Genomic DNA, 19727 nt, shown 5'->3' with positions numbered 1-19727 from the left:
CATCCCAGCCAGACCTAGTACACGGTGAAAAACCTTTATCAAGGTCTTGTAATCTAATTTTACTCGATGTCTTTGCTTCTCTGAGAATCAGAGATCCAATAAAAAAGGGTCTTTTTTTTTTTAAGTATTTTTCCTGAAAATAACTTTGCTTCAATCCTGAGGATTAAAGAGCCTTATTTCTACAGAAAAAGTTCAGATGAAAGTACTGTACATTAAAGGCTCTTAAGTTGTCTGTTGCAAAGATGGCAGCTGTTTCTGAAGTGGAGTTACATGTGCAAGTTCTCATACTATTTTTGAAAAGTGTTATTGAACAGGTAAGTGATAGAGATGCTCCTATCTCTGTTCTAACTAATTTTGAGAGAAGGATGGTCTGTCATGCTTCAAATGACAGATTCAAGCTCATCTACAAATTTATCTATTCTACCTTTAAAAGTAAACAGCCAGTGTACATCAAACTGTTACTTCCCTATCTGTTCACAGTTAGAGATCTGCGTAATGCTGATTAAATTTTTAATTTAGCTACTAAATTTTTAAAGCCCCAAGGTATTCAGAATGGCTGGTCTTTATAAGCTTTCCATACAGATCCACAGAAATATTCACATATGCGCATTCTACCTAGCACAATGCAAATCACTTGAGATCCTCTGATAATTTTGCTATATGGACGTTCATTTCCTACTTCAAAGAAAAAACACTGTAATGTGCAAATAATCTGGCAATTTTTGCTTTTTAGTATAAGCCTTGCTGACAGCCCTGATTTTATCAGTGTGTTTCAATCCATTAAATTAATTTAAGTATCAACACCACTGCAAAGCAAATCTAAGAGTGAGTGGTCAGAAAGGATATTCTTCTGGCTTAACTGTGTGTTTCTCCTCCTCTTAATTATGCATTCCTTTCGTGGCTAGTACAACTAGTAAGAGTCCACAAATCCTAAAATCGCCTGCCGCCGTGATCTTGACAGCATGGAAATAAAAATCAGTCTGAAGTTTCAGTATTCTCAATCCAATTCCGCCCTTTTTTAAAATGGAGCCATAGCCTACTTGCTCTGAACTGAAGCCTTTCTTTTCAGCGTTATTCTTCCCTGGGCTGACAGCCCATTTTGCCCATGTTAGGCAACTGCACCTCCTTCCTAACCACACAGCTAAAGCTGCCAAACTTCATCCTCACGCTGAGCCACGATCTTGGTGTCTGACTGTACCTCTGCTCCGCTGCCACTGTCGCTGCTTCTCTCCTTTTCTAACACAACGAAGACCTGGCTCTGAGAACAGCTGCTCTGGGGACTTTTCTGCTCCTTGTGCCCTTGCTTTCGTTCCTCGTGTGGAGCCAGTGAAAGTTACGCTTCCAATTGTTAAGTGCAGTTTTCAACCGCCCATACAGATTTTAGAAATTCAGTACTAAGATTGTGAATCTCCGTATGTCAAAGGCTTGAAAGGAAAGCATGACCTTGCAGGCAGAAGTCTTTAAATCTAGGGGAACTCAAAAGGAATACTGCCATTAGATTGTTTGATTTTAGCTCAGTTTGAAAATGATGTATCATATAATTCCAGTGAGAATAACATCCTTCTCCCCCCCCGTCATTCTCACTACATGAAGTCAGTAGTTTTCCCTTATGGAAGCTGTCCTGTCTTGGACAAAAAAATTACATTCACACTGGCTGCAAAATAATAAATTTCATCCTGTAAAATGTGTGTGAGTTAGCAATCACCCAAACCCACTCCTACAGATGTCAGTAGCAGGATTCCCCAAAGAGCAGAGTTAGGCTGGCATGAAAGGCTTGTGATGATTTCAAATTAAGCCTGTACTCTATATCCTAATAATGGATGTCAGATAATAAAATACTAATAGCCAAGGAGCAACAGAAAAATAAGGTACACATTTGCAAAGACAATAGTTTGTGATGTTAATATCTAAATTGTGTAAGAAGTGAAAGCTGTATGTAAGTTCAAACAAAAACATTGTACTTCAGAGGCAGTACTTTTCTTCTAAGAGAAAAAAATATCAGAAAATTTGCTTTACGTCCGTGTTTGAAGGAATAAGTGTGTATCTATACCGGTGGCTGATGACTACTATTTGCACACACAGTAGAACTGGTGTCCGATTCAACTGGAACATAGGTATTGATATCATCTTGAGGAAAATAGTTGAAGTTGGATCTTGGGAGGTATCTAGTAGAAGTCCTCTATAAAGAGTGATAAAGTTATGAAAACTTAACAAAAATCAACGGAAGAGAACTGGAGCAGCTGGAAAAGTTTTGTGATGTTTGTTCACTGGGAGACATTCACTGAAGTCTTGAATAATTGGTTTAACTCATGTACCAGGGAAATAGCCTTCTGAAATGACTTCACCTTGGAAAACAACAAAGAAGCTGCTACAACCCCTGTGTCTGAATCGAGTACAGAATAGGAGGAGGGTAGTTACATATCTAGGGATGCAGCGCCATACATAGGGATAGCAGTGGAAGGACTCTGAAGGAAAATAGTATTTTAAGATTAGGCAGAGAAGTAGTCTAGTTGATACCATTAGAACATTGTTAGCAAAAGGACTGTGTCAGTTACAGCTAAATAATGAACTATTGTTAGCGAGAATCGACTTGAACGCTTGTGAACAAGCAATGAGACTGTGGGCAACAAAACACACACTTGAACTAATTGGTGAGGATCTAATACACAGAGTAGTAACAACTCTTACTGGAGCACAAGGATATTTTGAGATAGATAATGCCTCGTAAAGTTTTAATTATGGTGGTTAGGGTTGTGATGTAATAGAAGGGAATAAAGAGCAGTGCCAGGAAAAAATAATCTCTTTGGATTAAGAAGTACTTCGAGAATAAAGAATAAGAGAAGTTGTAACTGAGAGTTAAAAACTCATAGGATGAAATCTATTTGGACTTCCAACCTATTTAGTTATTTTTTTAAAAATATTAATTCATAATTGCAGAAAACCTTAATGCCATACCTAACCCCTGAAGAACAAATGCAAATAATAATCATAGCATTCAACTAATTCTCAGCCTAACAACTGACAGATTTCTGCACAAAGCCTTTCTGTGTGCTAGTAGCAAACAACTAGGGTAGATCTGCCAAGCATCATGAGAAAACACTCTGGAACCACTCTGTGGTCCAGTCAATTCTTTAGATTGAGGAAAATAACATAATATTTGCATACCATCTTGTCATGCAATTTTCTTTTAAATATATATGACAAGTTACATTGTATCTATCATTTATCCATCTCAAGAATAGCTGAAGTTCCAAGTTCAGTCCTTCACGTGCTTACATACTCTTGTGTATGCAGAGAAAACCACACGATTGGAACTTGACTTGCTCTGCTTCCAACAGATGATTATTTAGCAAAATGGCTGGATTGTATGGTGGTGTAGAGATTGTGTTTTTCTTTTAGACGAGCTGAAAAAACTAGCATTTCAAAACAGTAGCTTTGTTTCTTTTAAATTTTCAGCCTGCTTTGCCATACCAGTGTCCCATCATCTTTTCCTTCTCAAACTAAATTTTCAATTGCATTTCAAATTCTAGCATCCAGTTCTTAAACACAAAGACACTATATTTATTTATTACTCAACTAACAATTCATTTGATCTTGTTTGTTCTGTAGGAACCCAGTATTATATTGCAACTAATTTTTCCCCGTGGCACACATCAGTGAAAGATAAATGCAAAGTACAAAAGTTACCTGCTGACAAGAGTAATGAAAGCAGAACCATCAGCACATTCAAGGACTGTTGACCACAACTTGTCATCGTTGGCTTTCATTGGTCCATTAGAGAATTACCTGTTTGACAAGATGCAAAATCATGGTTAAGTTTCTGTTTCATCTCACTTTGATTGTTTTACTTCCCCACAAAGCTTTGGTAAAATGAGATGGCTTCGCACAATAAGAAAAAAAAACAACAACTTTTTTTCTATATTTAGACGTGAAATAAATTATCTTTTCTATGATTTCATTAAAATTCCTTTCTCATTTCACCATGAATGTATACAACTATTTACATACTTTTCGTTAAACCAAAGTAGAGATGAATTATATAAATCCTTTATTGGATATTCTCACCTCTCCTGTAATCTACGTTCAGCAAAACTGTGTTTGTTTTACTGTCACAAGAATGGTCAGTTATATTATGCCTAGAAGGACTAGGATATAAACAATATAAAAAATAAATTGGCTGCTTTGTAAGTCAATCTGTTTTACCCCATTAGAGGGTGCAGTCGTTCAGAAAGTGGGTCGAGCAACCGAGATGGTTGGAAACACTTCAAAAAATGTTTTTTCATTAGAATCAGAGCATTTAATGGGATTATTATTGCTTGTTTTCCTAGAAATGAGGGTGACATGTGATGTGGTTTGGCTGGCAGTCATCCTGAAAAGGCTATCTCAGTTTTTTGCAGAGCAGTCCCACAACTGGATGAGTCCAAACCCATCTTATACCCATATTGATTCAACATCACCAGCTCCACCTTCTACAGCTCTAGCACAGGCTCTGTTCCCAATGCAAGTGTTGTCATCAACATCTCTAGGAACATCTGGCACCCTATTCTGTTGTCACTGCTAATGCAGACTGATGCTGGACGTATAAGGTCTTCAGCATCCTGAACTCACATTGGCATTAGAGAATAATGAAGAGGTAATTTATTGGCTTGTACGACAATGCTGGGAGCTTGGGCTATAAACCAGAAAGCCGAAGCGGTTCTACTGAAAGCTGGAGGGGTGAGTCTAATTCTTGGGTCGTTAAAAAAAAAAGTTCTAAGTTGTTCATAGAGGAGCAACTTGGAAAAAAGAAAGGAAAATGGCAATTGATGTAAAAAATCACACCGTTTGTGACAGCTCAAGAATAACATGATGTCAAAAGCCTAAGAAAAATACTAAGTAGTTTACTAATAGGTGTCTACTACAATCTAAGGAGTCAAAATCCCAAGATAGCTGCACCTGCATGTAACAAAAGGGGAGTGGGTAAAAATCAACCTTATCATGAATAACTAAATTCTGAGGAACATATGTGGGTGCAGAAGTGGAGACAGTGCTATCTAAAAAGTGTTTAGAGACAAAAGATTTCTCACTAACAAAAAATACTGTGTCTGGGACAAGCAGATTCTCTAAGAAGTCATCTTAGCACATGAAAAACAACAGATGAGCGTAACTTTTGTACAAAAAAATCATGAGAGTTTGAACTGTTATCTGCAAGCACGATTAACATCCAAACCACTGCATTTGTAACTCTGAAATTAGTCAGTTCTTCTAAGGGGAAAAAAAATTAGAAACCATAACACTATGAGGAAAATACAAAAAAAAAAAGTGCAGAAAACTATAAATGCTAATTAAGAATATTTTTTCTAAGAATCAATCCTGTTTGAAAAAGCCACCACCTTTTTCTCAGAAAGAATTTCATTTTAACTAAAAAACCAAATAGACTTAAAGTTAGAATGGCATAAAAAAAGAACCATACTGAACATAAAGCAGAGGTTAAGAATGTAGGAGTTTAGTCAAGAAAAACAGATACAAAGAACAAGCTATTGCAAATATTGTTAGCAATAAAAGGAGTAAGATTTTTTCCTGAGTAAACCAAAGCTGCAGGAATTCTGATAGTGATTCATTACTGGAGGGAAATCTTGGCTTTAGTAACAGTTAATTAAAAAGAGATCAATAAGCACTTCTGTTGTGTATCTGGGAAGAGACAGATGTTTGGTATAGCTGAGACTATTAAATATTTCCATATCAAGAATAATTTAGGATGACATTAATGAGTTGATACTAAGGTTTATAATTTGATATTTACAATTCTGTGTAATTTGTATCCAGTTATTTTAGAAGAGCTGGCTTGGGGACATACATCTCCTTCTTTCAGTTTGTTGGGAAACCACAGCAGCTTTCAGAGGATGTGAGGAAACTTAAGGACATTTCTCAAAGTAAATTTGTTAATCCACGTAATTACAACCTTGTGAGTGTGATATGGGTCTGCAGAAAGTTAATGGAATGGTTAATATAGAATCCGATTAAGGATTAAGGAGAGTAATATAATTAATACATATAACTGTAGGTTTATGGTAAAGTAAATTTTATTTCTCTTGTTGTTGATGAAGGTATCTTAGAACTAATAATAATATAGTAGATTTCTATAAAATATCTCACTTAGTAGCATGCAATTTGGCCAGGCAGTGAGAATGATTAAAAAAAAACAACCAAAAAACATATCAGTTATGGAAGACTAACTCTGACTGGAAATAAGACATGTTTTTTGAAAAGTACAGTCTTGCTAGTAATTGAGTACATACAGCCTTAATCAGTACTGTATGTAGAAATCTAGAAGCTTTTCAGGGAGGGGAAGATTTATTCACTTACGTCCGATAGAACTGGCAACAACAAAATTGGCTTTTTAATCCAAGCCTTGTGATACTTGTATTTTATTAAGTGCCAGCTGGGAAGATCAGAGCGAGAGACTAGAACACTAGAGCTGCACATCAAAGTCCAGGAGAGTGACAGAATACATCTATATGTATATATACACACATATTTGTGATGATAGGGAAATACTCTCATTTTATAACTACTGATCAGTGATCATTAAATTGAATATGGCCATTTTTAGGAGGACAGAGATACAACTAACTGTTCACTACTTGACCATATTGAATTTTTTTTTTCTTTTTTACACCCTATTATTTGACTAAAGCCGTCATATTTAGTGCAGTATCATGAGGATGTCTCAGCAATTAGAGCTCAATCAGCCAGGTGGAAGAGATGGCAGAACAGGTGGCACACTAAAAGAAAGTGCCTCGATCGTACAAAATATTTCCTAATGCTAGGCCACAGAATAGAGATGATAGAAACATGGCAATGGTGATCTAGCTGAATATTTTTTTATGATTATTATTACTCAAGACTGACAGGGCACTTCAAAGTTAGAGATACCTGTGAAGGAAAAAGGAAAGGTAGATTTGATTATAGTTTCTTCTTTGCTTTGTTTGTTTGTTTTTTAAATAAAATTTGAGGGCCGAGAGGCTAAGAGACTGGGTTTTCTTTCTAGTTCCATAAACGAGGGATTAGAAGGGTGGTCTAATGCACCTATTTGAATTTTTAATGCATCATTTTAAGCTTATTTGTGCTCACTGTGGAAGGAAGGAGAATGCCTATCCTTTTCTGTATCCTTTGAGACTCCTGACCTCACACCACCTCCTCCCTTTGACTGACAATCACAAGCATCTCTGCAGCTACATCATAAAGTAGACTAAAGCAACAGTTGAGGAATCACAGCTTTAGATGCTCTTTTTTTTTTTTTTTTTTCCACTCTGTGTTTCAACATGTCTACTGTGAAACAGAAGAAATGGTCCTTACTCATGTTTTTAAAGTGCTTTGCTATCTTTTCAGGGAACAAGGACCATGTTAGGAATATTGCTTTCTCTTGCAGCAGATGCAACAATGAATGATTCAAAGAGAGGAATACTGAAAGGAAAGGTGCTGTAATGTTACAATCAAGAAGAACAGACATTAATGAGACACAGCAGGTGGGTGGCTTTTTGTTTCTGCTGACAAGGAGCCTGCAATTATAATGTAAATTCTAATCTCACCACCACTATAGAAACTGAACTCGTTTGCCTTTAACCTCCCTCCTCACCATGGACTTTAGGTGCAGGGACCAGATATATGTATCAGGTCATTACACCAGATTTTACTTGTTACTTACACATCGTGACATTTTAGCTCTTACTCTGCTGCTGTGTACATTGCTTTGGTTATCCTTACAGTTTTATCTAGCTGTCTTTTCTTGAAAGGAATCAGTGAATCGTTGGCAATAGAAGCTGCCAAGAGAAATAACCATCTCATGTGGCAAGGTTTTTGTGCAGAAATAATTTTCTCCTCACTTTGAAGGAAAAGAAAAGCTATGTTTAGAAGAGATATTTGAAAGACATTGCCCATTTTGCATTTTTGGGTTATTAGAAAGAACAAAAGGAACTAGCAAAAGAATTTATTAAATACATCAGCACTGCCTCACAAGTTAGCTCTCTGTATAGTCTCCTAGAAAACACGCTCACTAACCTCAGACACTTTAGCTTTGCTGCACCTCCCACATTGTTGGGACAAGGAGGATCAGGAGCAGGTAAACAGCATCTTCTCAAACTATTTGCTCATCTGACGACAACAGACAACACTGGTTGCATTGTGGCAGCAGTAAGGGGATGAATAATGCAGCCAAGACAATAACAGTGGTCAAGAAAGCTGTTTAAAATTAGATGGAAAAGAGAAGGCTGTGATCGAAACCTAACTTCCAGTCCAGCTCTGTTTATTTCTCATGCTAAAATAGGCTTAAAAATGCATCTAGTTTGAGTTCATGAATGCTATTACAAGGAAATTATACTCTATTACAAAGGCAGCAGTGTAACTGGCGTGAAAGAAAACCTGATTATTAAGAAAACATGTGGTTTCACACTCCAATAACCTCAAGAAAATGTTTATGAAAAACAGATACTAGTTTTCAGTTGACAGTTGTCTTACTTGACACGATTGAAACAACCTACAAAAAGGAACTGCTGGTAGAAAACCTTTTGGATTATAGTGCAGCATCAACTTTACTCCACATCTCTTCCCTAAAAGCATCTTATTACACGTATACTTGAGGTTAAGCATGTGTGACTCTCTACATAACTGCAGGTAAAGCATTGCAGTTAGGGTTTTAGTATTGCCAAAGATGAGCAAACTTATATTACACTAACTTGCTCATTAAATTCTTCCTCCTTATTTAATAAATTTAAAAATTGAATATATGAACTACTTTGTTTTATTTCCCCCAGCTATTCTAGAAACAGTTATGAAGAGACAACATATATAAGAGCTAAAAAGTAATCCTATTAGGTACAGTCTGAAGACCATCTTGTGAACTTCAAGCAGTCTATAGCTGTTATTAATAGGACAAGGCCAAGAAACCTTTACATGCTACAACTGTCAAAGATGCTCATTCATCTCCTGACTTTTTTACCTCTTTCCCTCTTCACCAGCACATTTAGTCAGCCATTGTGACCTGTCCTACACCCACATTCTGAGAAAAACATCATATGCATGCACGTTAGAAATGGATTTTGGCAGTTCCTACCCTGACTACACAGTACATTGGACAGTAGAATCTGACAAAGAAGTTAAAGCATTCCTTTATTATGAGATAATTAATTTTCGAGAATAAGTGGTACATTCAGACCTTTTAATCACAAAATTTAACCGAAACTTGCCTAAGATAGCACAAAATCTTTGTTTACAGCCAAATTGCTCACTGTGCCCATAGCAAAACTAAATATATTAAAGATTTTACTATACTATAATTCATCTGTAGTGCAAATAAACCTTAGCTACTCAATTTCTTAGTGCAATTCACTACATATTTGCATTGGTAGGATATGTGTTTTCCTGGATTTATTGCTGATGAAGGTCAGAAAATTTTCAATTACTGTCTGTCCTACAACTGGCCCTTCACCGTACACATTAGATCTCATTTGGGGGTAAAACACCTGAATTACTCTGGGGAGACAGTCAGCTATGTAAATAATAACAGCTGCAGTTGTGATGACTTACTGACACGGATAACTAACTCCAGCTACAAGTTAGTGGCAACTTTCTCACTTGTCATAAGCAAAATTCCTTCTGCAACCTTTCCTAATGCTCTGAACACCACTTACTTTTGTTAAGAGACCAATATATTCATACATTCTCATTTGCATGTACTGTATCAGCATGAGTGTAGGCAGCTGACAAAGATCTGTTGCAGTCATCCAGAATCCTTATTTTTAATGAACCAAATTCGGTTCAGATGTATACCTGGATGATTGAGTCAAACAAGGCAGTGGAGTGATTTTGTGCAATCAGCTTCAAACATGAGCCAGCTGTGTAAACTGAAACAAGTGCTTCACTAATGAATTAATAAATAAACCTAGTAAAATGAAATTATCAAGTCTGGTCTATTCATGGAACAAAATAATCTGAAACAACTGAATTTTGACTCTGAAATTATGAAGGCTCTTGGTCTCCCATGAGGCAGGAATGATAAGGAAACACACAGAGTTTTGTAATGATTTTCTAAGAGAGCTTGCAAGCAGGACAGGATTAATTTTAAAGTGATTACAGATCTGTATTGTTAGTGAAGTTATCACTTCAGCTTTTAAGAAATGCAAAACTCTCCTCTAAGGAAACTTAAGTTTGTGTTTTTGAACTACTTTCAGTACAGAACCAGAGAAAATGGACTTTAATTTAAAATATTACAATTTCCAAGTCTTAAATTAATGATGTAAATTCTACTGGTTTATTTGAAACAGTTTGCCATGTAATTTTAAAGATGCCATTGAGAAATAAAAGAAGTTATGAAAGTAAGATTAGAGGCTATGTAACAGGCATGTTTTAAAAATCTCCCAAATATTACTAATCTTTGTATTACAGCATAGCTCTAAAACCTGAGAATACATGTATATATAAAGATGGCAGTAAACCTGGCTAGTGTATTTTTATTATCCATTTGAGAAAAAAGTAATATATCAACAATTTCTCTAGTGAAAAGTAACTGTAAGTTCATGGTCTCACCAATACGTTGTCAGCTGTATACATACAAAAATTATCTACCTATAGTCTCTATGGGAACACTTTTGATACATTTTCCTTTCAAAATAGCCTCTTCTGAAAAATAAACCTTCCTACAAAAAGTCTTTTGACATGCAAATTTAATTTCATTCTCACATTCTTGGATATTGTTAATCATTATCTGTATCTAAATGGATTGGTTTCTAACCTTTCTGTCACATTGGGTTTGTAATACAGTTCCAAAAATTATTTTGCTCAAAAGTGAAAAAATATGAGGACTAAGTTAAGCAAAAGTTAATCCTTTTTTCTGAGTCCACTTTAACTTATACATGACATATTCAAAGGAATCCAGAATTCTCAGGAAGACTTTATCCACTTTCCATCAACTTTAGAAAGGATATTTCTACAAATATGAATTATTACTACATTCCTTTAGAATATAATTCAACATTCAAAGCCCCTGTGTGGGTACCAAGTTGTACTTCAACTCTGGCTAACCACTAGGCATCAATCCTTGCAAAGTTATTACCTTAAGCACATCCTGTCTTACAGCAGTAAGAGCTAGTGCTTTCTAAATAGCTCTAAAATGGTTTTCTGGCCAGCAAGTATTGAAATGATAATGTGTTCCTGCTCAAAAATGTCACTATGCTATTTAACACATTTTAAAAACAGGACACATTGCAATGGGAAAACCAGCTAATTTTGCTGGCATAGGCACCTAAGTCAGAAAAGGGTGCAACCCCTGATTAATGTGGCAGTGCTGGAAGAAGATGCCAGTTGTGGTTAAACTAGCAAAAATGTGTAATATTTTTTTTTCCTCATGAGGATCATTTTACTATGCCAACACAACGTGTAGCTTATCTGACATAGATGGGTTTGCGCTACGAGTATTTTGGCAGTATTATTCCAACTTTCCTAAGGAAAACAGCTCAGCTTGCACTGCAATTCAGTTCAAAATGTGACCTGGAAGCACACTAGCTGTCTGGTGAAGACCTATGTGTATGGTCATCTAGCCTGTGAAGAAAGCCTGGAAGCAGCCTTGCTTCCAGCATTTAAATTGGTTCATCTAGAACTGGCTGAGCTGTCTTTATACTGCAGAGTAGTGTAGATATACTCTTAGTGCTGGCAGCAGCAAGGCTTATGAGAAATAAAATGGCCCAGGTAGTCACCTGGGGTGAGCTGGCAAAATTCTGCACTTAATCTCCTGTGTCTATATGTGTGGTGGTGTTTCTGAGTTGGGTTGGCTCTTGTATGAATCTGTTCAAAGGGCAACACTTTTTCGCTTTTGAAATCTGAAACTAGCTGTCAGCGTTCCCTTAAGAGGCAAATAACTCTTTGGATCCCAGGAAACGTTTTGGTCAAATCTTGTTCACTTTCTCACTAAAGATAATGATGAAAAACACCCATCAGAGTAAAGCGAGAAAAAAACAGGCCTTCCTCATTAAAACATCTGTGATGGCATATTCAAATGTTTCATATACCGAAATGTTTCTCAGTAACATCACAAATGAAGGCTGTTCTTAAAGCAGACTAGAACAGGATAAGGAGCTGTCACTGCACCAGCTGAGGGAAAAGGAAAATGCGTGGGAGCCTTGAACCAACAAATGTTGGAGAGAAAAATTGGATTGGAATCTATGGTAGAAGCTGGGAATAACTTCCTTTCACCTGTTCTTTTCCCTCGTTCCTGTTAAACACAGCAGCATCACACTGCAAGAGAAAATGATGTTTTTCACTGCTAAACAAAGAATACATTAAAAAGTTGGTTTTAAGAGCAGTACATGCCTGTGCTACCGCAATCATCCTCTCTCATAGCCATTCTAGTTAAAAAAGCCTAAATTTTGGAGCCCCAAGAACACTGAATTGTTAACAAGAACTTAATTTTGAAAGTTACGAGGCAGCAGAACCAAGAAAAATGCTAGTGAATCCTTTGTCCTCTCCTCTTAGGCAGAAATACTTGCAGGACAAAAGAAAGGACAATTTTTAGAAGTCAGAACAGCAGGTGTGGAGGTTGCCAAGCAGAAGGAAAAAAAGGCATGCAGAGCAACAGAAAAGTGGCTTTCAACAAGTTATCTTTTTTTTTTTTTTCCTTAGCATGCATTTTTGGAACTAAAAACCCAAGTAAAACAAAGCTGTGCTGCTGCTGGTGGCATCACAGGCTCAAACCTTTGTATCGCAGGATGTAAAAAGTGCTTATTTTATGTTTAGCTTGCAATTTCTGCAGATTTTTTTGCTGTGCACAGAGAGAGAAGCTACTTTGAAAGACTTGTATAGAATTCCACAGAAATCCTGTTTCTTGACCTCACATGGATCAAGCATTGAACACCCCTGCCTCATTGAACCCGGTGGAGTTGAGCAAAAACGGGGTAGGAATGTGTCAGAATCATTAACTGCAGATTGAAATCACAATTCGTTTAGAAGTGGCTTTTCTTTGTTTAATATTTATTTTTGTATATGCTCAGTGGGCAGGCATATATCCTACACACAGAGGACACTGCTCAGTGTGCCAAGTACTACCACAGTAGTACCTGAAACCCAGTCAAGAGCCACCAACATCAACACCCTACTTTGCTCCATACGGCCACGTACCTAAGAAATGGCTTCCACCTGAAACGCTTGCCATTTACCTGCCTGTGATTACAGCAGTACACAAAGAACAATTGGTGTGGAAGAGATGCTGGAAAGAGGCTCTGAAAGCCTCATGTACAGGCAGGGAGGGAGCGAAGCGAAGCTCACATCTGAAAGAGGTCCTGGCACGGTGTTCTGGGTCATTCCAGTGCAAAGCTGGCAATGATTGCGTGTGGCCTATATATATATATATATATATATATGCTTCTCTCTGCAGAGGCACTAGAAGAGTTGCTCTGTTGAAACATTCCAATATTGACAGGGACTAGTTGTACATTTTTAAACAGTGAAGCTTAAAGGCAAAAATTAAATGCCTGAAGAATATGGCTGCACTACATGCCATTATGAAGACTGATGAACACACTTAGTTTCAATCATGGTGCTAAGTCTCATTGGAGTCAGCTGGGTGCAAAATTATGTCGCTTCTGAAATAAGATTTAGCTGTCAACTATACTTGAAACACAATTTCACCTTTACTTGGTATATGTGGAAGTCTGGTAGGAAGTCGATGGGCTCACACTGTATACTGGAGACTGTAGAACAAACACCCCACAACCCAACCAACAGTAAATGACCCTGAACACAGGCTCATGACCACAAATCAACTGACTGAGGAATTCCCAGCCTCTGGGCTGACAATTGTGCTCTACACTGAGAAACAAACTATTCCTTAAAAAAAAAAAAAGCATTTACCCATCTTTCTGCAAGCCAGTATTATGCTTCTAGTTTCAGCATTCTTCTAAATCCAACTTACCAACTAAAATCCAATTAAGTTTCAGGGTAAAATAACAGCTTTACTGAGGACAGTGGGAGTTTCGTCTTGAAGTCAACAGAATCAGCTTTTTACAACAGATACTCATCAGATACATCAGTATTAACAAAACGCTACTTGTCTTCTGGTTGCAGCACACAATAGTTCCATTTGACCGAACTTTCTTAAATGGTTCCTCTGAGAGTGACATTAATTTCCTATTTACCTTACAGACCAGTATATAGAAAATCATCAATAGAACATATCAAGCCAAAATAATTCTTAGGTAAGAAAGAAAGTACGGAATTCCTCATATACGTCACACAGCAAAGATATTATTAGCAAGCAATATTGCAGTCATGCAGTCCATTTCTTCTCCCAGATATTTTAGAGTCTAAACAAATGAAAAAAGGCAGGCAGAGAGATGGTAGTATTTCTATTTTCCCAAAAAGAAGCTGATGCACCGAGCATTTCAGTTACAAAGGAAAAGCACACCAGATTTGAAAGCTGTATATCAAGTTTCTAGGTGTAACACCTTAAACAGGAAATATCAATTAAAAACACCACCCTCCTGTGAAAACTGACCAGGAAGGAGAGGGGAAAGAAAGAGGGGAAAGAAAGAGGGGAAAGAAAGAGGGGAAAGAAAGAGGGGAAAGAAAGAGGGGAAAGAAAGAGGGGAAAGAAAGAGGGGAAAGAAAGAGGGGAGGAAAAATCAGGCCCATTACATATGAGAATATAAACTCACATGATGTTTAAATGTTTTTTATAAAGTTTACATACAAAAGAGAGCATGGCTACTTAGTAATTTTCAACTCTGAAGTCATTATAAGCCATAGTGATCCTTTCTGTACCAGTAAAGTTGGAAAGTGGCAGCCAGAAGTCTAACTTACAACTTTCTGATGGGAACTAGGTGGCGAGCCAATGTATCTTTGAGATACCCCTACAAATTCTTTGACCCAAAGAACTTAAAAGAGAATTATTTAACATGTGTAAAATAAAATACACATCTCAATTTATTAAAAGATTGTGATGAAAAGGTACAGGGATACCAGTATCACCTTAAACAATCCTTGTAGAAAACAAGCTTCAGTATCTTTGTAGGGTCATTCTTAGAGAGAATGGCCACATTCAGAGATAGTGATGAACAGGACACAACTTGGGCATGTTAAAAAAAGAGAAATAAGAATGTAGAGTTTTAAATTACAAGAATGGTTTAAAAAAAAATGAGATACTTTGTTTCTGGAAATTCTGGCTGAATTACTGCATTTCCTGTCTGCAGTAATACCTCATCGTATGCATTACCTCATCAAAGTCTATGTTAAGAATCCTGTATTGGCACAAGGACGAGTTTCTCACAGTCTGGTCCCAATGACCCATTCTTTGGGGTATTTTAGCAATGTAAAATTAGTTACATTTGTTAAGTGACAGTTTTATTATCCTATAATACAGATAGATTTAGCTATTTTGTTTGAATGGGGAACACAGAAAACTTATCATAAAACCTGATAATAAAAGATAAGACACAAAAAAAAAAAAAAAAAAGCTGGTGCTACAGCATCTAAGGCGGGGGAGCATAATATGTATGCAAATTTTATGAGCAGGGTATTATTTTAATCCTGGTATCTCAATGCATTTTCAAGGTCTGTTCCCAAACATCGTTATCTGTTGTAACAAAAAGTTTTTGATCCTCTTGTCTAATAAAAATATAATCCTTTTGGCAGCCATCACAGATGCTCATTCTGCAGTGATTTTCTTCTCACTAACCGTAAGGCCTTTGATGCCCACTATGTAATATATTTATCAGTATGGATGAAGTCATATACTGCAGACAATCAATTGTGACTTGGGACAGTAAATTACATCCAAAGTATACCAAATCACGGAATACTTAGAACACAAATGTAGCTGAACTGAATCTAATGGAGTCTGTGAACAGCAGAGGGTTTGTTGAGGTTTTTTTTTATATTTAGGATTAACCCACTTCAGCTATAGGTTCCCAACCTGAATTCCAGCCTTCCCCCAAATAACGAGGTCTGATATGTTGAAAACTGCCTTCCTTATTTCACCAGGAATGACAGCTCACAAAGACGTCTCTGAAAAGTTTGGGAAAAGATGGCTAATATTTCAAGAGGCAAAGGATGGAATAAGATAGAAACTAAGTGACAGTGTAATGGAAAATGGGGTTGTCCAAGTAAGGAAGTAGAAGCCAGATATAGAAGTGATTTCTTCCCTCCTGTGTAACCTTATTCTATTCCTTCTCACCTTCTACTCCCTTCAGCTGCTTAATCTATGAATTTGTCCCAAAATGGTGGGAATAAAAATAGAATAAAAAGGCCAGACATCTTCTGAAGAGTCCTTCCCATTCTTAAATTTTATTCTGTTTTCTAGTTGCCTCTCAAATCCTCCTCTACCTCCCCATTATCTCTAAAGTTCACCTTTTTTTTTTTTCTACCCAAAAATCGAAGTCAGCAATCTATTCCTCACTTTCTTTGGTACTCAACTGTCTTCTACACTATTAAACATATTGCTTTGCTTTGTGCTATTTGAGCAGAGGTCATATAACTGTCCTTGTTGCCCTATCTTCCCTCTCCAAAAAATCTTTAACTTGGTTAACCCCCTTGGCCCCGAATCCTCATGTGTTAATTCCTAGATTTCAATATCAGTTAATATCTATGCTGCATAGACTGCAGCATCTTTTGGTGTAATTTCTGTCATGTAATTACCATCTAGGATTACTGTCCTATTCAGACACCACAACAATGGTAAAGAGGGCTTTTCAGCCTTTTTCAAGGGCTTTTGAACAATTAGTGCATCACCTGTTGTAGCTACTGTATGTCTTAAATGTATCCCTAAGTCAAATGAACTTTTAAGTAAGGTGTCAAGAAGTTTTGCTTGAAGATATATAGTTATTACAAAATGTAGCAAATAAACATAGCTCTCCTAAGAAGTCTTAGCCAATCCAAGGTCTTTCACGCAGAGATATAATTTATTCTTAGTTAGCATCTTATCCATCCTACACTAAAACAATGGAAAAGTTTTTAATTCTCCTGGTTACAATACTGGAGAATTTCTAAGCATTGAAATCTCACTGATTGCAGGAAATCATCTGCCCAAAGAATGGTTTTCATAGTTTTCAAAAGCCAGAATCATACCTTATTCCATGTGCATGAATTTTAAGGGTTTCTTCTGCCTCTCCTTTGCATTGAGACATTGCTAACCTTGCTGCCTCATCCTAAAATGTAAATTCATAGCAGATTTAAACATAGCAGATCTAAAACATTAGACTAATCATTGGAACTGCAACAGAGTTTGCATTTTGTTTTGCAGGGGGTGATGATGTGTGTATGTTGGGTTTTGGTTGGAGTTTTTTTGTTTTGTTTTTCCTTCCAGGTAGCATTACACCTTGCCGTAATTTCTAAAACTGTAGTTTATCATCCTAGCTTTCTGCTTACTGGCCAGGCTGGTAGCATCATCAGACAGATATACTCCGAATAGTTAAGTTCAGCTCTGTTCTTTTAAGCCAGTTGTCTAAGTTTCTTCCACGATTAGTTTAACTCGTAAGAATTTACACAAGTTTGTTCTTAAGAAGTCGTCTTTGAGGAAAAGAGTTGATTTCCTCCTTGTTCATGGTGTAAATCAAAATAGGACATTTTGACGATATTGCTTGCACCAAAAATTAAGTTTTATAAGAATAACCATTTATAAAGTCAGTTAAAAATGACTATTTTTTAAAATGAGAAATGTTTCACATTGCAGATATAGACATTTGAGAACAACAGACACCCACCCCACCCACAGTTTTATTCTAGAAAAGTCCAAAAGCTTTTTTAATTTTCTCTAATTTAGAGAGCAAGAGAAATACACACTGTCCTGGTTTAAATGAAACATTCCGGTGTGATTTAGCAGTTCTGGGTTTTCTTCCTCCTTGAAAATGAAAAAAAACATTTCTGTTTAACCCTATTTAATGTCACTTCAATCCTCATACAATATGCTTTAATTTTTCCTTATGGCTACTAACTCAGAAATCTAATTGTAATGCCAACTTCATTACACTGAAGTCAGTGACAAAAGTTTCAATAAAAAAAATGGAAGTTTTGGTTCTTAACAGTAGATTTTTAGAGGTATTTCAGTAGGTTAGAAGAATTTACAGTGAAATTCATAAAGAAAATTTGGCTGCCATATCAGTCATAGGTCAAATCTAGTTTTCCTTCTGAATAACAGACTGCTAGATATTTGAAAGTAGACATGAGACAGAAATTTGTCTTGGAAAAATTTCTTCTCCATCCATTTCAGTAGAGGCTTACAATGTTTTGAAGAAAAAAATTATTCCTGAAAACTCTTTATGTAATTATCATAACAGTGAATTATTACACAGTTATTTCACTGTTTCCATACATGTCTGCTTTTCTCTGGAGCTCTTATCATCATGGATATCTTTTAGCTCACTGAATTCTATTGATCAGGTGTAAAGGAGCAGTAAATTCTTGGACCAGTGTAACATTCTCCTATTCTAGCATTACAAATGGGCTCATCTTCTTTGCTGTATCACTTCTAATTTTCCATGTCCTTTTGCATCCTACCACCCAATAAACAGTTTCAAGCTTTTCAGTATCTTCTCTCAAGCAAGTCTTGTACCACCTGTCAAGTGAGAAACCTAGGAGAAACTCAAGAGTCCTTGATTAGTAAACTAGAATTATCTTTTAATAAGGCTTGGATCATAATGCCTATTTCAAAGATGCACTTCAAAACAGCATTTAAACACTGATTTGAAGAAGTAAGGAAATGGTTTTAGATTGGTGTTCGCATAGCTTAAAAATTGTGTTCTCTTTGAGAAGGTACATCACAGTAGTTCAGATACCCTATCTATTAGAAACACCATTCATCAGATAACAAAAAGTTCGTTTAAAGAATACCTTTTTCTTAACCTGATATACTTTTAGCTAAGAGTTATTCACTCTTGTAGGATGCTTTTGGGTCACATCTTCTCCCGCTCCACTGTCTTTACCTCAATTGTATACTAAAAATGCTAAACAAAGCAGGTAAAATTACAATTTCATCTTGTTCATAAATTCTAAGCAGCTTCTGAAGGCAATTTTGAACAGATTAATGTTCAAAGCAAGTCAGGCAATTCATCATTATCCTCATATTGTAAGTTATTTACCAATAATTGGGAAGGCCACTCTAACTTACAGAAATCTCTCTCAGTCTAAAGAGAAACTCACCTTGAAGTACAGCACTGATTAAGAAAAAATTTAAGGAAAATCACACTTTGGAAAATACTTCTCAGTTAATCAGGCTTGCAGCTTGAAACTGCAAGATTGTGGGTACCAAGATCCAGCTAATCCTTCACATAAAGGTTCATAACCAGGTTAAGCATCTGCACTCTAATTGCCTTCCAATGTCATAAGTCTTGTCACAAAGGGGCTCTTCAAATGAAGAGTATTGCAAAATGTGCTCAAAGATAGGACCAAAGTTCATCTGAAGGAGCGATAATCTTCTTCAGGGAAGTCAAGAGGCAGCAACCAGAACTTAAACATCACAGTTTGCTTCCTTGCAGGGCACAGTCATTTGATGATTAATAAACGTAAAAGTTACAAAAAGGAGGCATCTAAGAATCGCTGATAAATATGAAAGAGTAAGAGTAAGCCTATTTGTTTATAAGTAGAAAAATACCTGGGATCTTCAAGTAGATAAAGCAAGGCATAAAGAAATCCAGAAGACATCGTTTGTTAAGGAGAAAGGAAAACTGGCTAGGAATGAAGATAAACATGACAACAAGCACTTAGAACTC

At 36.5% G+C, this 19727-nt stretch overlaps 1 protein-coding gene across 3 annotated transcripts in view; it reads right to left on the bottom strand.

Annotated features, from left to right (window-relative positions):
* The window catches only part of KIAA1644 (KIAA1644 ortholog), a 195387-nt gene that overhangs the window by 45926 nt on the left and 129734 nt on the right, over window positions 1-19727 (bottom strand). For all 3 annotated transcript variants that reach the window (XM_014940049.1, XM_014940050.1, XM_014940048.1), the window contains one exon: window positions 3688-3786. In XM_014940049.1, coding sequence (XP_014795535.1) covers window positions 3688-3754 — 67 coding nt within the window. In that variant the 5' untranslated portion in view covers window positions 3755-3786. The remainder of the gene's footprint in view (window positions 1-3687; window positions 3787-19727) is intronic.

This window comes from Calidris pugnax, unplaced genomic scaffold (genome assembly GCF_001431845.1).
Source record: "Calidris pugnax isolate Ruff unplaced genomic scaffold, ASM143184v1 scaffold36, whole genome shotgun sequence".
In the NCBI taxonomy this organism is placed as follows: domain Eukaryota; kingdom Metazoa; phylum Chordata; class Aves; order Charadriiformes; family Scolopacidae; genus Calidris; species Calidris pugnax.
This window is presented reverse-complemented; position numbering and strand designations above follow the sequence as displayed.